This window comes from Bombus huntii, chromosome 3 (assembly GCF_024542735.1).
Source record: "Bombus huntii isolate Logan2020A chromosome 3, iyBomHunt1.1, whole genome shotgun sequence".
Classification (NCBI taxonomy): Eukaryota; Metazoa; Arthropoda; class Insecta; order Hymenoptera; family Apidae; genus Bombus; species Bombus huntii.
In genome coordinates, this window is record NC_066240.1 from 13,164,437 (window position 1) to 13,181,860 (window position 17,424).

Sequence of the window (17,424 nt, forward strand, 5' to 3'; positions counted from 1 at the left end):
GAATGGCAATGAATTAAATGTATAACATAATTCTATGTGAAGACTTATTTTAATAATGTCAATAACAAGATAGATAAATATTCACAAATTTTTGAATAACTCACATACATTCAAAAGCTTTAATCTTTTAAATTACAATAAACATTAAGTAGTACATAATTTGTATTTACACGATATTTATTTTATCACTCCAGTTGTCAGGTAATAGGAATCATATCTAGCCCCGGTGAACTAATATCATCTCTATATCTTCCTAAAAGTTGTTAAAACAGAATGTCTTAACCAAATCAATGATATTGTAAAGTACAACCCTTGATATTCTAAAATTCACAGGCATATTAAATTACCAAATTGATATTGCACATCTTATTGGACTGATTTTCTTTAGAATATTTAGTCAGGTGTATGTGGTGGTTCTTGGCTAAAATATGGTGCTGTATCTTGTACCAATAACGTATGGCAAACATCACAGACTCTGGATGGTCTTTGTTTCGGTCCACTTTTCACAATATGTGAAAGGCAAGACTGACAAAATATATGGCCACAATGGCGGCAATGCACCTATAACAAGAGATTTTTATTAGCATACAGAGGCTTTAGGTATTTACAAATTTACAGGCTTTAGATATGGGTTTAGGTATTTACAAATATTACCTTCTTCTTTGTAACCGTGAATGTAGTATGACAACTAGGACATTCTTCTATGTCCTCTTCATGTTGCCATCGTACTTCGCTACCAGCTTGCCTAATTCTTTCTAGTTGTACCTATAATCCATGACGATGTAAATATCTTTTATCCATTAAGATTGTTCATTTTTACTCTTTATTGTACCTGTAAAGATTGTGACAACCTAACAAAGTCTTTCTGCACTGCTTCACTAGTATCTAGCTCTTGTTGAAGACTGGTAACTCTTTGTCGTAATTCAGCCACTTTTAACTCGGCTTGTTTGTTTTCTTTTAAAACAGCATCTAACTGTTTTTCTAATCGTTCCAGCTTCTCTTCCCTCTCGGCAAGGGATCGATGATCTCGTACATATTTATCTAACTGCGTTCTATAGAATATTGTTATTGAAATTACGAAGAACTTATAATTATAAAAAATTAGGATATTAAAAAATTAAGTAGTATTACCTTAAACCACTAATTTCATTTTTTAATACCAATATTTCTTGTTCCTTTACTCTACTTTCCTGTTCCATTTGTTCATGAAGCAAGGTCACTTCGTATCGTAGTGTCTCTTCTTTCTCTTGCGCGACTTCTTGAGCAACTTTAGCTGTGATCAAATCTTCTCTCATTTTTAAAAGGCTAACGTGCAATTCCTCAACATTGTTCGGCATATTAATACTCTCACTCTGTAGTTGCTGGGAATGCTTGCTATGTTTACCAACCAAGTTTTCATTTTCCTTTTGCAGTCTGCAAAGATTCAACTAGATTTTCAATAAAATTTTGTCAGGAATGTCACGATAAAAGACATTACTTTATCTACGTTGAAAATCGGGAAGAACAATGAGATAAAAGTAACAGTATTATTAAAAATGTTCTTACGCGATAAGGTGTCTTTGTACTTCTTCTCGACCACGTGTTAATTTCACAAGTTCGTCATTTACGCTTCTCTGAACTTGTTCAAAAGTTTTTTTCGCTTCGGTTAAAGTCTGCTGCAACATTTGCGAGGTAACAGTAAGTTCTGCCACTTTGATTTTATGCTCCTCTTTCTTTTCGTTCCATTTTTCTTCCATTTCTTTTCTAAATTCTACTTCCTTAGCTAAATCTTCTTTCTGTACTTGTAACATTCGTTCAGAATCTAATTGCTGCTTCTCTAATTCTTTAGCAGCTGCCTGCATCTTAACTAATTGTGCTTCGTAATTTGCACACATATCACATACTGACTCAGAGGAACCAGGTTCCTGCTGTTTTTTCTGCAACTGTATCTCTTTACACTTCTGGAGTTCGTCATCCGTCGCTCTTAATTTTTCCTTTAAGGCTTTAATCTCTTCCTCGAGCGGCACTACCAGCGAGCGTAAAACTTCCGCATCTTCCTGCGCCTATAAAGCAACAATTTCTAATATTTGCATTATGTGAAGTTGAGTAAAAAGAAAAAGAAAAAACAAGTGACAAAATAAACATCTTATAATGATATCATTCAAATGATTTATGAACACTTTCCGGAATGCAGTGCCATAAAAACTCATTGCAGAAAAGTTCAAAAACCATACATTTTTATGCTTACGTACATATCTTTTTACCTTCCTCATGCTTTCTTCAAGATTATCAGGACCTAAAGATAGAGCATCTGCACCTAGTTGGGAAACTACTTTTCGAGCTATTGTTTTTGTTACTGTGGAGAGTGATATCTGTGGACCATCTATAGGTGGATCTCGTGGTAATTGTGACTTTATCAATGCATTCTCCTCTTGTAATTTGGAGAGATTAATTTTTAATTTAGCCAATTCTGTATCCAGCTGCTTGCGCGAACAAGAAGATTCCTCCATTGTTTCATGTATAACCCTCTGTAAAGATGCTATTTCTTCTTGTGCCTTTCTCTTCTCAATAAGTATATCATTTTGAACTTTCAAGTCTGCTACAACCAATTGGCTCTTTGCTTCGTCCAATTCATTTTTCAACTTAACATTCTCCTTTTGCAAACATGTGTTATCTTGCAATCTTCTTTTCAATTCCTCTGCAAATGAAATACTTACACTATTTAACGTACAATTTATTGTTGTTGTCATCATTAAGCTTATTAACATCAACTAGATTTACCTTCTTTTTGAAGAAACAGTTCTTTCATCTTGGCTCTTTGAACATTGAATTCCTCCCGCATTTTCACGGTCTCTGACTCCAATCTATTTACCTTTTCTTGCAAATCCTCTAAATTGCAACAAACATTTTGTTGGTAAAATTTTTATACAAAAAACAAAATTATACTAATAAATGTCTTGTAAATATTATATGCATTTTCAAATTAGTTTCAAATGTTACCAATATAATCATAATATGTGCCTCATTATACTGCTAATAATATTTCAAAATGTTTTATATAACGCATACAATATACACATAAAAGATTTTTGTGGTGTATCGAAATAAATGTTGAAATACTTTGATATGTCACTAGTAGATATCATTAAATGCAAATCACAGGGAAGTATTTTTATGAATGCACTATCATGTCTATGTATACTAAAGCAGTAAATATGTTGTAAATTTTATACATGTTTTCAAATTAGTTTCAAAGATTATCAATATAATCATGACAGTTTTGTTCCGTTATAGTGCTAATGATGTTTCAAAATATTTTACATAATACATACAATATATACATAAATGTTTTCTATGTTAAATGTTCAAATACTTTGATGAATCACTGTAAATATCATTAAATATGAATCAAAGCAAGATATTTTTGTGAAAGTGCTGTTGTATCGAACGTACCACTTTCGTTCATGTTGATCGCATTATCCTGTGTATGGTTTTCCATCGTTCGGTGATTTCGCTTGACAAAACCGAATTTTGTTGGGGTGGGTCACTGTCGTTCGTACAAGATTGAAAAGTATATCGTTAAATGCTCCTCGACCGAATCTTTCGGTGACATTATGACACACGTGCCGACACCAGCTTTTAGGTTTCACCGACATTCATTCTATCGGGATGGCCAGAATCGAAATGACGCATCAACCACGTAAAACCAATGTTTTGTCGAATGAAACAGAAAAATCAACCTCAACGATTTAGCGGTCTACTAAGCGGTGTATTATCAGCACTTCCTCATCAATCCGTATCGATATTTTAAACGGTATGGACTCGATAATCGAACGTACAGAATCGATTATCTAAAAATTTCGTTCAACTCTGCCTATTTTAAAAGTGAACGGCGTCACCTTAATGAACAATACCAAAGTGTAATTTGCCGTAAATCAATAATATTTTCGATCATTACACATTGACATAGCAGTACATCAACGGCAAAGATTTGTTTAAATTATATAACGTAAGAAGATATTGCATTTTACGTTATCTAAAATTTAATCCAATAATGCATTCAATAAATATAAATATTTTTTACTTTTATATATGTTAATTTTTTAAAGTATTTATGTCTTTACATTGTTCTTTTTTCTGTAAATTATGTGTATGTCATTCTTAAATATATTTGAGGAAGATGAAATATAAAACTTGCTTCTTATTTATAATTTTTTGAAATCAATTTCTTGCATTTTTTACATATTGCACTTAAGATTTTATTATATATATAGTAAGGTTAATAAAATCCAATATCTATACACAATTTTATAAGATTAAACATAGATTCTGTTAAAAATTACATTTTAAACTACAATAAGTCCGCCTACATAATGTCGGAGATAAGAATTTTCTTCAGTATAAGAATTTGTATATTTTTTATTTGCAAGCGTATTTTGGGGTGTTATTTTTTCAATAAGCATTGTATTTTACTTTCATTGCCTTTTTTCAAATTATAGTAATTTTTTGATTGCGTTATAATAATCGCGTATTCTAATAAAACTAAAATTTTCAGATTACCAAAGTTAAACATTCTCATATCAATGCGAAGAAGAAGACTTTGTTATTGACCATGAGTCACGAAACGCAATTCGTGTGTGGGTGAGTGTGTAACTCACACGGAGGAAAAACATTTCCCACCACTAACCATCACTAAGTATATATCCCCTCTCCTTTATAAAGGAGAAGGCACGATGACATTGTTTGCAGTTCATGGAATTGATAAATCTATATCAGTAAGTTTTACGAATTCAATTAAAAAAGTAAATTATATCATGAAAATTGAAACAGAATAAATATTCCCTAGCATGACAAGTGGTTTTACAAGTTCATCCGAAAAATTCAATTTCAAGGTAACGAATGTCGCCATCCATTCATTTATTGACGTTTCGTAATTTTCACAATGGAGTAAGGAAAAAGCTGAAATATACATTTCTAGATAGAAGAGAAAACGCAGAACGTTAGCCTTGAAGTCACTTTCAATTACAGGTCAAACGATTTTTTTAGAGAATTGCCTATTGCAGTTGGTATTGAGAGTCAAGATTGAGTCCTACTGCAGTCAAATTGCACAAAATGGAGGTGTCAACAACTGATTAATTTCTAAAATTATTCAAAATTTGTCTTCAGTTGTGTATACCAAAAAAATATGACCATTATACCGATAGATCGTTGAATTTTTGATAGGTAAGATCGCCATTGCGTCTTCTATCAATTTGCGCAGTTAACTGATCATAGAATTACGTTGAATGTACACATTCTTTTATTCTTTTCTCAACCCATCATTGTACGATAACGTGTTATATTTATATATCGAGTTATTTATATGTTACATTTGTAATAGTTTACAATTTGCCGTTTTATTCGTGGTGTACACTGTAGTTATTGTATTTTTCATTCCACTAAATTGTAGCGGCCCATGGCCGTAGAGAAAGTTCCAGGGTTGAAGCCCATGTGTTGACCACATGACCTGCGAAACGACGTCCGAGGACAGGTCATTGTAAAAGAATAAATCCTGGGACTTACTAAAAGACCCATGGACCTTCGAAAGGAAAATTTATTGTTCTATTGTCTACGGGTCTTTCCATCCCCACCTCGGAAGAAAACTCTCTCCCCCGAGGACCTCGGCACCCTATAGAAAGGGAACCGAGGAAAAGTTCGGGGTAGTCGATCTTAGTCCATCGTAGTCGGTTGCCAATAGCAGTGCACGTATATAGTATTCAGTGTATAGTCATCGTTTGAACTCCACGCGCGTGCATCTGATACGACGCACAATCAGTATCGAAGTAAACGTTATTAAAGTTCTACGTCGGGGTAATTTGATAATATCACCCAACACGTTCTTATCACCTCAAAATATTGATCTTAAACCAATTTTGATCATTTTTAATTTTTAATAATAACAAGTATTTGCAATATTGTAGGATTAACATTGTTGAATCGCATCATGAGTACATTTTGGAAAGAACAAAAATTGGAAGCAACTGGACCTGCTATCATGAAAAGCCTCGATCTCTTATGTATTTGTGACAGAGATTTATACCATTCCGCCCATGATTCCGTAGATATAAAAGATATATATATGAAATGTCATTGCAATCAACCCAAAAGTTTTTTACTGATAGATGGGCAAGAATACCTCAGAGTTAACAGTGCGGAACACTTCATAGAACAATTAAAATGCAGTAAAGATCTTGAAGTAAAAGTGGTGTCGATTTTTGGAAACGCCGGTGATGGCAAGAGCCACACATTGAATCAAACATTCTTCAAAGGAAAGGAAGTATTTCACACTTCGGATGATCAAACTTCATGTACATTAGGTGTTTGGGCTGCATTTGATCCAGTTCTTAATGTGATATGTTTGGACACAGAAGGCTTGTTAGGTATTATATTTATACAATATTTATATATGCACAGTGCATGATAAAAGTTAATTTTGCACATAATGGATTTTGTTATCCTTACTTTCTAGGAATTACTTTTCATGAGAATGAAAGGACAAGGCTATTACTTAAAGTCCTTGCTGTATCTGACATTGTTGTATATAGAACACAATCCGACAAACTGAATAGAGATTTATTTACATTTCTTGGTACTGCTTCAAGAGCATACAGCCATTATTTTCAAACTGCCTTGCGAGCAATAGGACAGAGAAAAGGAGTTCAAGACTCTTTGAGTACCCTGGGACCAAGCATTATAGTATTACATGAGACTAAATACACCAAACCTCTGATCAACAGTACATATTGCCACATTCTCAGATTAACAGTAATTTCAAAATTAGAGTTTATCCGCAACACAAAACAAAAAGATTAAAGCATTTATTCCATAACAAATATATATATATATATTTTTTTTTCTGTGGCAGATGATATAGAAAACGCAGAAGACACTCTTCGAACACGGTTTGCTCAAATGAAGCTCGAAGTAGAAGCATTTAGTTCCATCAAATACGTTGGTATACAAACTGCAAATTTCACGATTGATTATGAACTTTTGCAGACTGCTATTAAGAAAGAATTGTCTAATAATACTGTGCGGTCTGCCAGAAAGCCGTATTTAGTTTATAATACATTAAAAACTTTAAACGAGAAATTTTCGGAAGAAATTGAGAATTTTTCTATTTTGTTTCCCGATCAATATTTCACTTGTCCTACTAAATGTTTTAGCTGTGGATCTAGGTGTAACAATAGTATGGGACATCTTTTAGAAGGAAAACCTCATAGTAGCAATAACAGGTCTGTCTTATATGTAAATATCATTTGCAATTTTATGTGTATGTATTAAGAGAAATACTACTGATGTACATTCTATTAGGTGTCGATATCAGCATCAATATGAAAACATAGTATATATATGTAAAAAATGTTATACTAATGGAAATGAAGTACAAGTTATGAAACGAACTCAAACTCAAAATGATAATAGTTGGTATGGATTAGTTAAATATGCATGGTCAGGAGATGTGATAGAATGTCCAAATTGTGGAGAAATATATCGGAGTCGTCAGTATTGGTATGGTAACAAAAGCCCTGAAGATTCTGCTATTCGTACAGAGATTATGCACGTGTGGAACATGGTATATAAATAACGAGAATTATTCATAAGTAATTCCAGTTTCATGTCTAATTTGTGTTTTTTTAAAGTATGAATTATTTTTTCCAGCCAAATAGTTCAGTTGCATCTCAAAACACAGCACAAAAAGTAATCGACAGTGTATCGTACCTTACTGAAGCTGTAACCAATGTTTCGTTGCAACCGACAAAAGTTCTTTCGGCGTGGGTTGCAGATCAGGTAGCTCCGACTTATTGGAGACCTAATAATGAAATTAAAAACTGCCATAAGTGTAAAATGGCATTCGGCCTGACTGATACGAAACACCATTGTCGAGCATGTGGTGAAGGTTTCTGCGATCAGTGTTCGTCTAAAACGAAGTGTGTCCCATCTAGAAATTGGCATACACCAGTGCGAGTCTGTGATATCTGTTATGATAAGGATGAACCTACTGAATTTTCGGAAGATGTTAACGCTAGGAAAGTAACTGAACAAGTGGTGTCTACTCTCAGTGCAGTTGGTTCTGTGTTGAACTATTCAAAAAGTAAAAAAAGATATATATATATATATCCTCGAAAAAAGAATGATAAATATTTATATTAATGTTGGTACTTTTAATTTTTTCAGCATTTATCAAGGATACAGTTCGACCGTCTTACTGGGTCCCCGACTCGGAAATCGTTGATTGTTGTGTATGCCACCAAAAATTTTCCCTGTCTCTTACTTTACATCATTGTAGGGACTGTGGACGTGGAGTATGTCAAAATTGCTCGCAGCATCGTAAACCCGTACCGCATAGGGGATGGGATAATCCAGTTCGGGTTTGCGATTTGTGCATAAAAATAGCCTAAGAAACATTGACGAAACATTGCTAGAGCATTAATCTGTTTGAAATATCGATCCATCTACACAATATACGTTAATGAATTAAATACCTCAACGATGAAGATATATTTTTTCTCAGATTTTGTACAAGTTGCTTGCAATTCATAAACGTTTATGTAAATTTTACTTTACCTTTAGTATATTGAAATTCTTTGCCATTGTAAGAGTGGAAGAAAGAAGAAAAAAAATCAATATTTTAATACAGTACTGTAAAAAAGCGTTTCCTATGAATTGTGCCATGAGTGTACCTGTCTCTTTTATAAAATGTGTTTTCGGAGAATGGCAGTAATATAATATTAGAAAGATAACCCTGTACGATAAATGAAAGAATCCATTACAAAAAATTATAATAATAGGGTAGGTGGTCCAGTACAATGTAGCAGTACATGCAGAAGCATAATGTAATAACGCAAGCGTCTTTGTTGACGAAATGAATTGAGATTGTTGTCCTTATTGCAGCACTGGGCTGCGACTGTTTTTAGATTCCAAAACAAGCATTTATCCTTTTATTATATGCCCCATACCTGTTACAGTCTTTTATAATTTATAAATGAACATGCTCTCTAACAGCAATGTAACAAAAGACGAAATAAATTCTTTAGATTTAATTAAAATGTTTATTTTCATCATATCACTCCTAATTTATAATATGAAACGCCATATTTGCGATGTATTTATGGTAGCAATGAAGATTATATTTTCGCGGGAAATTAATTAAATACGATTAATCGATGTTGAAGATGCGATATAAGATGTTTCGGTAACCACGTGATGACGTCAAAATATGGCGTCTCAATCAGCTGGGTGTTGTGTAGAGTGTGCTTGAGATGCCCGTCTTTAGAAAACCAACGAAGACTGCCGTCTGTCTACTCCGATACGTGAGTTTTTAAAAAACCTCGTAATGTTCAGTTTCTTGTGTTTATTCACCGCTCAACGAAATTTAAACGCGGTCCCATAATCGAATGGCAGATTAAAAACAGAAAGACGCAAAACGCTGTTTCATTTCTTAAATATTTTAATTTAGTTTCCGCCGTGGAATTTGAAGAAAATTCGGGAGTCACTGGGAACATTATGCAGAGTGATTATTAATTCAAGAAGTTTCGTGAAGAGCACTTGGTCCTGTTCAAATTTAACGACCTGAAAAATGACGCGTATGTAAAAATACATAAAATATGGTTAGCAGAGGAACTTTCTGAGCGCGTTTAAATCTCGTCTCCCTAATACGTATAACAATTTTTCTATTGTAATAGTAAACGTTTGAGGAGTGCATCATTTACGAAACGCGATGTTGATACCGTGTGCAACCAATGCCGTAGCCATTTTCATGTTTGCTCCAGTTTCGTAATCATTATCAACTCCATATTTGAATTCAACAAGTAACGCAGTGACATGTCTCGCTTGTTCTCGAATTTTTACTGTCACCTTCCGTTTCATCGATTCACCGACGACTTGTCTACCTTCGCCTCGTTTCTCTTTAATATTTTCCACTTCAAAACTATGATCAGGTGCGAGCTTGATATCTGAAAACGAATACGTCTGTGACAAAATCTGTTTATCGCGTACCACGTATCGACAGACAAATTTTCTGTATCAAATTTTCTTCCATCAATTACACATAACATAAAAATACATATTTTAAGAAATCTTCTCAAAGTATCCTTTAATTAATCTTGGTATCCTGTTAACAAGAAGAAAAAGAAACATTTTGAGAAAAGGAGAAGGAGAGAGAGCGCCGAATAGACGCCATTTTTTTGAAAAATGATTTAAATGTATACTATCGTCGTAAAAAGTTCTGTGAAATGATATAAGTTGAAAATGATAGAAAAACTATCGATAACTCGGTGGATAGTGCGACGAGTGTCTTAGGATTCTTTGGTTATGACAAAGTTTATTTTCGATTGCAATGTGTTCTTAATAGCGCGGCCATTTTGTCGCTTATTAGTGGATAAACAAATGACGATGTTGGTACTTTGGGTTCGAGGCTACAGGCGCGTCACATGCGCGGAAATTCAATTTCACTGCCTACGCATCCCTTCCGTAATTATAGTATTCCTATATGATACCAAAAATAGAAAACGAACCGACATTTATTTAAAACAAACCCTCTCTATACATTCTGTAGGGCTGTCATTTATATCTTCATTATTTCGTACATTTTTACCTAGAAAATCATGATTCGAAACGTTATACGTGTTCCGTGTATATGGTTTCGAAATTGGATTTTGTTTCGTGCAGATGCACGTGACTGGTATTTTCACACTACATGCTTGATACTACACAGTTATTCATTAACATAACAATATACAATGCTTTACGAATGTTTTTATTATAATTTGTAGTTCCTGTAATAAATAGAAAGGAAAATTTATATTTCTTTTTGTACAAAAAATTCGTGATAGTTTTGTTTTCGATTAGAGATAAGATTGGTTTTTGCGACGCTTAATCGAGGAAATTTGGTTTTTACCTCATAACTATCAATAGTGCCGTGCAAACGTCTCTGGCCAAATAGATTTTTCATTTTGAAGTACAAATACAATATTTAAAAAAATGTTAAGGAGAATTATATAATTACGTGATAACGTTTATGTACTATATTATTTTCTTTCGCTTATCATATCTTTATACCCAATATTGTTTAAAATTTTTTTGGACATCGCTTTCTGAATATAAAGTGAAAAATTTATCTGGCCAATAATTTTTGCATACCATTGTATCTAGGAGCACGTTGCTAGGGTTACGAGAAGCTGTTGTTTAGTAACAGTATTCTTTTGCTTCGTTGCCGAAGCATCGACGCTTATCAATTCTTCCCCGCTTCACAAATTAAATATCCTTTCTCCCCTCCCCCCAAAATATTAATAAGCTAATTAGTTACAAAAAATATAAAAAAAATAATTTTGAAAAATGTAATGCATAGGTGTAGATAATAGTTCTCAAAGTAACTAATTCAGATATATAGATTTTTCTTTGAGAATTTCATGATTTGATTTTGTTTTACAGTGACGAAAAAAGCACTTGACCCAATATGCCACCAGATAGACCAGATGCATCAGGTGTGGAAACTGGCATAGGACTAAGTAGCACGAAAGTTTTCAATTTTGGAGAAACAGTATACACAATGAAAGAAAAAGAAAATGCAAGTGCTTTCGTTGAAACAAATTCAACTGATGAACTTTCCATGTCTGATAAGTCCATTGAGAAAAATAGTCAGTCGGATGATGATCTGACTTCCTTAAGCTGGCTTCATCAGCAGAATCTGTTGAAGGGTTTGGATATTTCAAACCCCACTAAAGACATGAAGAATGAGAATGTTTTGAATAACAATGTTTGTGATGATATGGCAGACTTTTCTGAAAACACCAATTCTGTATCCAGTTTGGATGAAGGCTATTGTCCAGGTAACTTTCAATATGTTTTAATTTTCGTAATCGTAATAATATTAATGAAATATAATATTTTGTCCTTTTTTTGCATTTTCATAGCAGATAATAATAGCAAGATAAATAATACGACGTCGCATGGTAATAGTCAAAACTATCAACACTCGAATAAAAATAGTCAAAAATCAATGCAAATCTTTCAGGAGTCGGTAAAAAATCATTATAGTACCTCGCAAAACAATCAGACGAAGATATCATTGAACAACAATAATCTGCCAGTTTCAAATCGCAACAAACACCCAACTCATATACCATATGATCCTCACTTACATAGAAACAGTAAACCACCATATTCATTTTCTTGTTTAATTTTCATGGCTATTGAAGATAGTCCTGTAAAAGCTCTACCAGTCAAGGAAGTATATGCTTGGATTTTGGATCACTTTCCATATTTTAGGAATGCTCCAACTGGATGGAAAAATTCTGTTAGACATAATCTAAGCCTAAATAAGTGCTTTCGTAAAGTAGAGAAAGCACCGGTAAGTGTTACATTATAATATGCACGAAAAAAGATCGTTTCCTTTCTAGAAGCAAAAACTTAGAAAAACTTTTTCTCTTTTAGAATTTGGGCAAAGGTTCGCTGTGGATGGTAGACGCCCAGTATCGACCAAACCTGATACAAGCATTATCTCGCGCTCCTTTTCCTCCTCCGACTGCTCAAACTTTGTCTTCCCCTGAAAAACCACAAAAAAAGAACACTAGTACACGTCTACCTGATCCTATCCTCTTCCCATATCTCTCCAAAAGACTGGCATCGAGCAACATTACCGACAACACAGACACTGAAGTAGATAGCGATGTAGACGCAGCTGCAGCTGCTATGCTTTCTTTTAAACACGGACCTATTATTTTAAATCATAATAAAGGCAAAGTATCTGATAAAGAAGATATCAACTTATTAAACAAACATAATATTTTATAACTTATTCAATCTTATTGCAGATCGTAAGCGGAAAGTACCGGAATCCGAGGTTCTGGTTCCTGTAATTACCAGGAGCTCCAGCGAAGATCATACTTACAGTTGTATTACCTCAGTCAAGCAAGAAAGGTAATCATTGACAGTTTTTGTTTATTAATATAATATTATAAATGATAAATTGCGCATGTTTATTTTTCAAGTAAATATCCAAGAAAGGAAACAAATCCCGATTTCGATGAGCAACGGAAGATAGCGGAAGGCGCGGACGCGCTTTTAAATTTAGCAGGTGTTACCACACCACTCAATCACAATAGGACACATCACGTACAAGGTATTAACTCGACGCCAAAGTCCGATGGTACGTCAAAGCTGAAAAAACGTTCAGCTTCGAATGATTATTCGAACACACCTGAAAAAAGACGTAAGCATTGGCCAAAGTGGAGTGAAGGGAAGCGGTATTTAAAGCAAATTATATAAGAATACTTTGGTTGTATGTACGTATATAGCATCACAAGTTTCCTATTTTTCTTTTCCATATTCAAACGTGAACTTTTCAAAATTCTATCTTCGGTATGGATTTCGAGACTGTGGATTTAAAATCTTGCGTTGCTGATAATTAATCTGTTGTCTTTTGGATAAGATTAACGTTAATGAAGATTTGCATCGAAGTTATCGCCATTGTTAGGCATCTAAGATGAAAAAGTGAGAAGAACACGATATGTTCTGTCATATTAGAAGAAAAACATCTATCAGGTGCATTTCTATTTAAAAGAAAAAAAAAAAAGTGTTGAGGCAAAGGGAGGGGAGTAAAAGAAAAGAAAACAAATTGGCGGTCGCTCAGGGTTCAGAACTCGCTATATGCCAAAATGAATTCAGTAGCACTAAGCAACAAGCAATAATAGAAGAATAGTGTTAAAAGAAAGAAAAAAATTACTTCCTCAACGTTAAGGCATGAATACAACTATAAGTGGTTCATGGAACATCAATGACAAAAAAGGAGAACAATATCGCGTACTAAAACTAAAATAACGATAAACTTTTTAGACCTGTTGTGACAATTATACATATTAATTCATAGAGAGTTTAATTAATGATAATAGAGTTCTATATTAGGTTTTTTGTAGATATGTATAGAAATATAATTGATATCTATTCGATAGAGAAATTGATAATATATTTAAAAAAAGATTATATATATACACACATATATATATATATATATATATATATACATATACATATATATATATATATGCGCACGCGCGCGTACCCACACATATATACAAACATACACCCACTCACTCTCACGCACATATATACATGTACACATGTTCATGCTCACATGCTCATTAATTTACACTCAAAATACATCTGGTCATGTACGCAGCTGTATGTGTGCAAAATGTGTGCCGCGGAAAACTATATAGCAAAAAGAACTCTAAAAAAAGAAGTCAAGGTACACTGAATACGGATTTGAAATGAATAATATTATCATTTCATGCCTTTTTCTACTCTCTTTGTGGCTTTTGAGATGATTTTGAACAGTGCTGTATATATGTAGATCCTGTAATGTATGCAGAGACCAGTTTTAAAAAAAATTTGTTAAGGTATCGATATGTATACGTATATACATATGTATATATATATGTATATATATATAGCGTCGAATTGATAAATATCGATTGGAAGAAATGTATAAAGGTATAAACCAAGAGTGTCATCCTATTTTTATAAAAAAATGAAATAAAAAACAAATATATGTATAATATTAAGGAATCTTGTGAATACCTGATAAATAATGAAGAAGTATATGGCGGTGAAAGAAAAATATTGAATATGGATAAACTGGTCTTGTATACATTGATATCGTAGTTCTGTATAGAGAGAACGTATATTTTTACAGGGCACTGCCCGCGTGATAAAAGCTCTTCCTAATAATTGCTAAAAAAAGGATATGAAAGAAATACAGTTCATTAGCTTAAACCATTTATTAATTATATCTTGCGTGACACTACAAACACAGCATGGTAGCGCAGCCTGAGTATTTCCATATGTTTGTATGCCATATATAATGTAAAGCCTTCGTAAAAATGGTAAAATATGAAACGCATAGTCTTGATTTTAAATAATAAAAAAGACGAGACAATAGCAAGCAAAAACATGCTCATAGAGAAATAAATGATCTTGGTTACCAATTAAAAAGTGGCGAAATTTTGTTCTATCGAAGACGTTTCTAGTCTTACGATTATACTATGTAAAAATGGAATGATACCAGTTATTAGGTTGATAATGATATTTAAGCGTCATAATTGCGATTAACAGTAAATTGTTATTTGTAATATATGTTACTGCTGGCTCAGATACATTTCAGACGCGAGACTCATTATTATCGCTTCTTAAGAAGGTGCAATTTAGTTTAACTTATTAACGATATATTGTTTATTCTCTAACGTTTACTGTCTAGTTACTCTCCAAGTCGATGGGGTAATGATAATAATTTTCAGTCAGTAAAGTTATTGCACTTAAAAATATTACGCTAAACTGTTAGATGTTATTAATGTAAAGAACAGACAGCGGTGGGAAGGAAACTAATTAATTTTAGCATCACAAAAGCGGATTAAAGATATTATAAACTTAAAAAGAAAAAACAAATGGGCAAATATCGAATATAAGGCGCGCTGCCAAAACGTTTTGTGTGATTGTAGCTGGTCAGCTACAAAGGGGAAAAAATCCACGATTAAAAGAAGGGTGCAAGGAAGAATGCCATGTTTATACGCAATCGGGGAAACCAGTTTTGAGAGAGATATTATATATATTTCACGTGAATGTAAAATTGTTCTATTTAGCACATACGTATTTATACACTACACATATTACATAAATATATGTAACATAAATGCTTTTAAATTAATTATGCTTTAAAAGCAAAAAGCAGGTACGTGATCGGTAGCGGGGACCTTTTTTCGAAATTTGTATATGCACGAGCAAGACCAGTTTTTTGTAGACTTTACGTTTTCTATTGTCTGTGATATTATTGCAAAAGTGAACACACCTTGTTGTTGTTGTTGTTAATTATATTTTGGTGAAACAGAAGTTTTAGAGCTTTATAAGTTTTATTCTTTAGGGGGAGAGGGGAAGAGGGGAAAAGAGAAAGAGAGGAAGTAAGAAAAGAAAGAGTAAGTGTTCTTGACACATCTCTGATATTATTAATTGGCATTCTTGCTGACACCTAAACATTCTGATCTAGATAGACGAAACTGGCATCTTTAAAATTAGCAATATATTATAGATATTCTATTATATATATATTGAAAGTAATATCACAAGTTTTCACACTATTTGTTGAAATTTTTAGTCCTAGCTTTTGTTTGCTATGACTGAAGATCTGTTCTTCCATGTAGTTTATTCTAATCTAAATAAATTAGGGGGTGGGATGCCATTTATAATAATAGTAACGTAGCTAATCGATCACCGTTACAAATTAGAATAATCGATTAGCAAAGTGAACATAAAGCAATATATACCAGTTGATCCTGACATTGGACAGAATACTCGTTAGTCAGCCGGTCCGTACAAAATAAAAACGATATACCTTCATCTACTATGATACAAGTCAATGTTACATCGCGCGTTTGTATAGAGAGAAATAAGTATAAAAAAATTGTAAAACTCTAATCGTACAAGATGGTTAACTTATAGAGTATTTTTTATGAAGTATTATTGTAGCGTATATTGCGATATAAAATCATCATTTTCGTGAGCCAGCGTAATTCTTAAAGGCATACAAATTATTATTTAACGTAACATTAAAATCGTCGTTGTTTCCTATATCAAATGGGGCCGGCTGATATACATAAAATTAAAACACCATCGACAACACCGAAAAATAAAAAAAGAGAAAAAGGAAAAGAAACATCAAATATAAGAAGCAAATCATAATAATTCATTGTATCGCGACTAGCCACGGACAATCAAAATGTAACATGGTGTTTAATTTGCTTCCATTACATGACATCGTGCCAAACGCAGAAATCATTTATTTTGAGGAACAGATGTTTATTTATATGTATATCTACAAGTTGTATATTGTACGAATTTTGTTGGCGTAATATGTAATATTATTATTATTATTATTATTATTATTATTATTATTATTATTATTATTATTATTATTAATATTAATATTAATATTAATATAATTATTACTCATTTTAAAACGGAATACATTGTAAAATGTTTGTTAAGTTTTTGACCTTGCTTACATAATTGAGTAAAGAATATTTAATATTTTAGATTGTAACCAAAACAGACCTTTATTAATGAAAAGAATGTGAAAAAATCAAACGTGCGCAGAATTAGTTATTTAAATTTGCATCCTTTTCAATGACATGCTACGACATGCAGCTACCTATATATATAATATATATATATATAATCATGAAAGAAATTATTAATCGTAAAAAAAGTGTAAGAAAGAAGAAGACAAAGATCAATTGTTGTTAATTAATGTTACTTTGAATACAATATATTAATATATATTTCTATATTTCAACTCTTAAATTATTTACGTCTATTATATTAGTAATTAATAATTCTTTCTGCTGATTAATAGTT

At 32.7% G+C, this 17,424-nt stretch overlaps 3 protein-coding genes across 19 annotated transcripts; 2 read left to right on the plus strand and 1 right to left on the minus strand.

The window, feature by feature from the left end:
* Window positions 1-96: 96 nt before the first annotated feature.
* Window positions 97-3,899, minus strand: LOC126863480 (rab GTPase-binding effector protein 1-like). Of its 4 annotated transcripts, XM_050613707.1 has the most exons (9): window positions 3,433-3,898; window positions 2,761-2,868; window positions 2,232-2,677; window positions 1,546-2,042; window positions 1,132-1,413; window positions 833-1,052; window positions 655-765; window positions 348-561; window positions 97-253 (listed from the first exon to the last, which is right to left on the minus strand). In XM_050613707.1, the coding sequence occupies exons 1-8, from the start codon at window positions 3,476-3,478 to the stop codon at window positions 394-396; spliced, it is 1,878 nt and encodes a 625-aa protein (XP_050469664.1). In that variant the 5' UTR covers window positions 3,479-3,898; the 3' UTR covers window positions 97-253; window positions 348-393. The 4 variants fall into 4 exon arrangements, with proteins under 4 accessions (XP_050469664.1, XP_050469665.1, XP_050469663.1 ...); XM_050613708.1 differs by having other exon boundaries at window positions 97-561; window positions 2,244-2,677; window positions 3,433-3,899; XM_050613706.1 differs by having other exon boundaries at window positions 97-561.
* Window positions 3,900-4,598: 699 nt separating this feature from the next.
* LOC126863478 (zinc finger FYVE domain-containing protein 1-like) lies at window positions 4,599-9,068 on the plus strand. 11 transcript variants are annotated; one of them, XM_050613700.1, is made up of 9 exons: window positions 4,604-4,754; window positions 4,826-4,871; window positions 4,958-5,829; window positions 5,940-6,398; window positions 6,488-6,754; window positions 6,884-7,253; window positions 7,333-7,594; window positions 7,681-8,113; window positions 8,197-9,068. In XM_050613700.1, exons 4-9 carry the CDS (start codon window positions 5,963-5,965, stop codon window positions 8,418-8,420), a joined length of 1,992 nt encoding a protein of 663 aa, XP_050469657.1. In that variant the 5' UTR covers window positions 4,604-4,754; window positions 4,826-4,871; window positions 4,958-5,829; window positions 5,940-5,962; the 3' UTR covers window positions 8,421-9,068. The 11 variants fall into 11 exon arrangements, with proteins under 11 accessions (XP_050469662.1, XP_050469658.1, XP_050469657.1 ...); XM_050613699.1 differs by having other exon boundaries at window positions 5,008-5,829; XM_050613703.1 differs by having other exon boundaries at window positions 5,026-5,829.
* Window positions 9,069-9,207: 139 nt separating this feature from the next.
* Window positions 9,208-17,356, plus strand: LOC126863490 (forkhead box protein N3-like). Of its 4 annotated transcripts, none has more exons than XM_050613727.1 (6): window positions 9,208-9,332; window positions 11,452-11,849; window positions 11,937-12,370; window positions 12,454-12,757; window positions 12,834-12,939; window positions 13,011-17,356. In XM_050613727.1, exons 2-6 carry the CDS (start codon window positions 11,477-11,479, stop codon window positions 13,285-13,287), a joined length of 1,494 nt encoding a protein of 497 aa, XP_050469684.1. In that variant the 5' UTR covers window positions 9,208-9,332; window positions 11,452-11,476; the 3' UTR covers window positions 13,288-17,356. The 4 variants fall into 4 exon arrangements, with proteins under 4 accessions (XP_050469684.1, XP_050469681.1, XP_050469682.1 ...); XM_050613724.1 differs by having other exon boundaries at window positions 9,209-9,332; window positions 11,934-12,370; XM_050613725.1 differs by lacking the exon at window positions 9,208-9,332 and adding an exon at window positions 9,479-9,605 and having other exon boundaries at window positions 11,934-12,370.
* The last annotated feature ends 68 nt before the right edge of the window (window positions 17,357-17,424 follow it).

Bases quoted from the DNA above. Each gene is read 5' to 3' on its own strand.
- LOC126863478 (XM_050613701.1), top strand. From the start codon at position 5,963: ATGAGTACATTTTGGAAAGAACAAAAATTGGAAGCAACTGGACCTGCT. The intron at 6,399-6,487 runs GTATTATATTTA...CTTACTTTCTAG, and splicing joins GGACACAGAAGGCTTGTTAG to GAATTACTTTTCATGAGAAT. The intron at 7,595-7,680 runs GTATATAAATAA...TATTTTTTCCAG, and splicing joins TTATGCACGTGTGGAACATG to CCAAATAGTTCAGTTGCATC.
- LOC126863480 (XM_050613707.1), bottom strand. From the start codon at position 3,478: ATGGAAAACCATACACAGGATAATGCGATCAACATGAACGAAAGTG. The intron at 1,414-1,545 runs GTAAGAACATTT...GAATCTTTGCAG, and splicing joins GTACAAAGACACCTTATCGC to ACTGCAAAAGGAAAATGAAA. The intron at 562-654 runs GTAATATTTGTA...CTCTTGTTATAG, and splicing joins TCACGGTTACAAAGAAGAAG to GTGCATTGCCGCCATTGTGG.
- LOC126863490 (XM_050613724.1), top strand. From the start codon at position 11,477: ATGCCACCAGATAGACCAGATGCATCAGGTGTGGAAACTGGCATAGGA. The intron at 12,371-12,453 runs GTAAGTGTTACA...TTTCTCTTTTAG, and splicing joins GTAAAGTAGAGAAAGCACCG to AATTTGGGCAAAGGTTCGCT. The intron at 12,940-13,010 runs GTAATCATTGAC...TTATTTTTCAAG, and splicing joins ACCTCAGTCAAGCAAGAAAG to TAAATATCCAAGAAAGGAAA.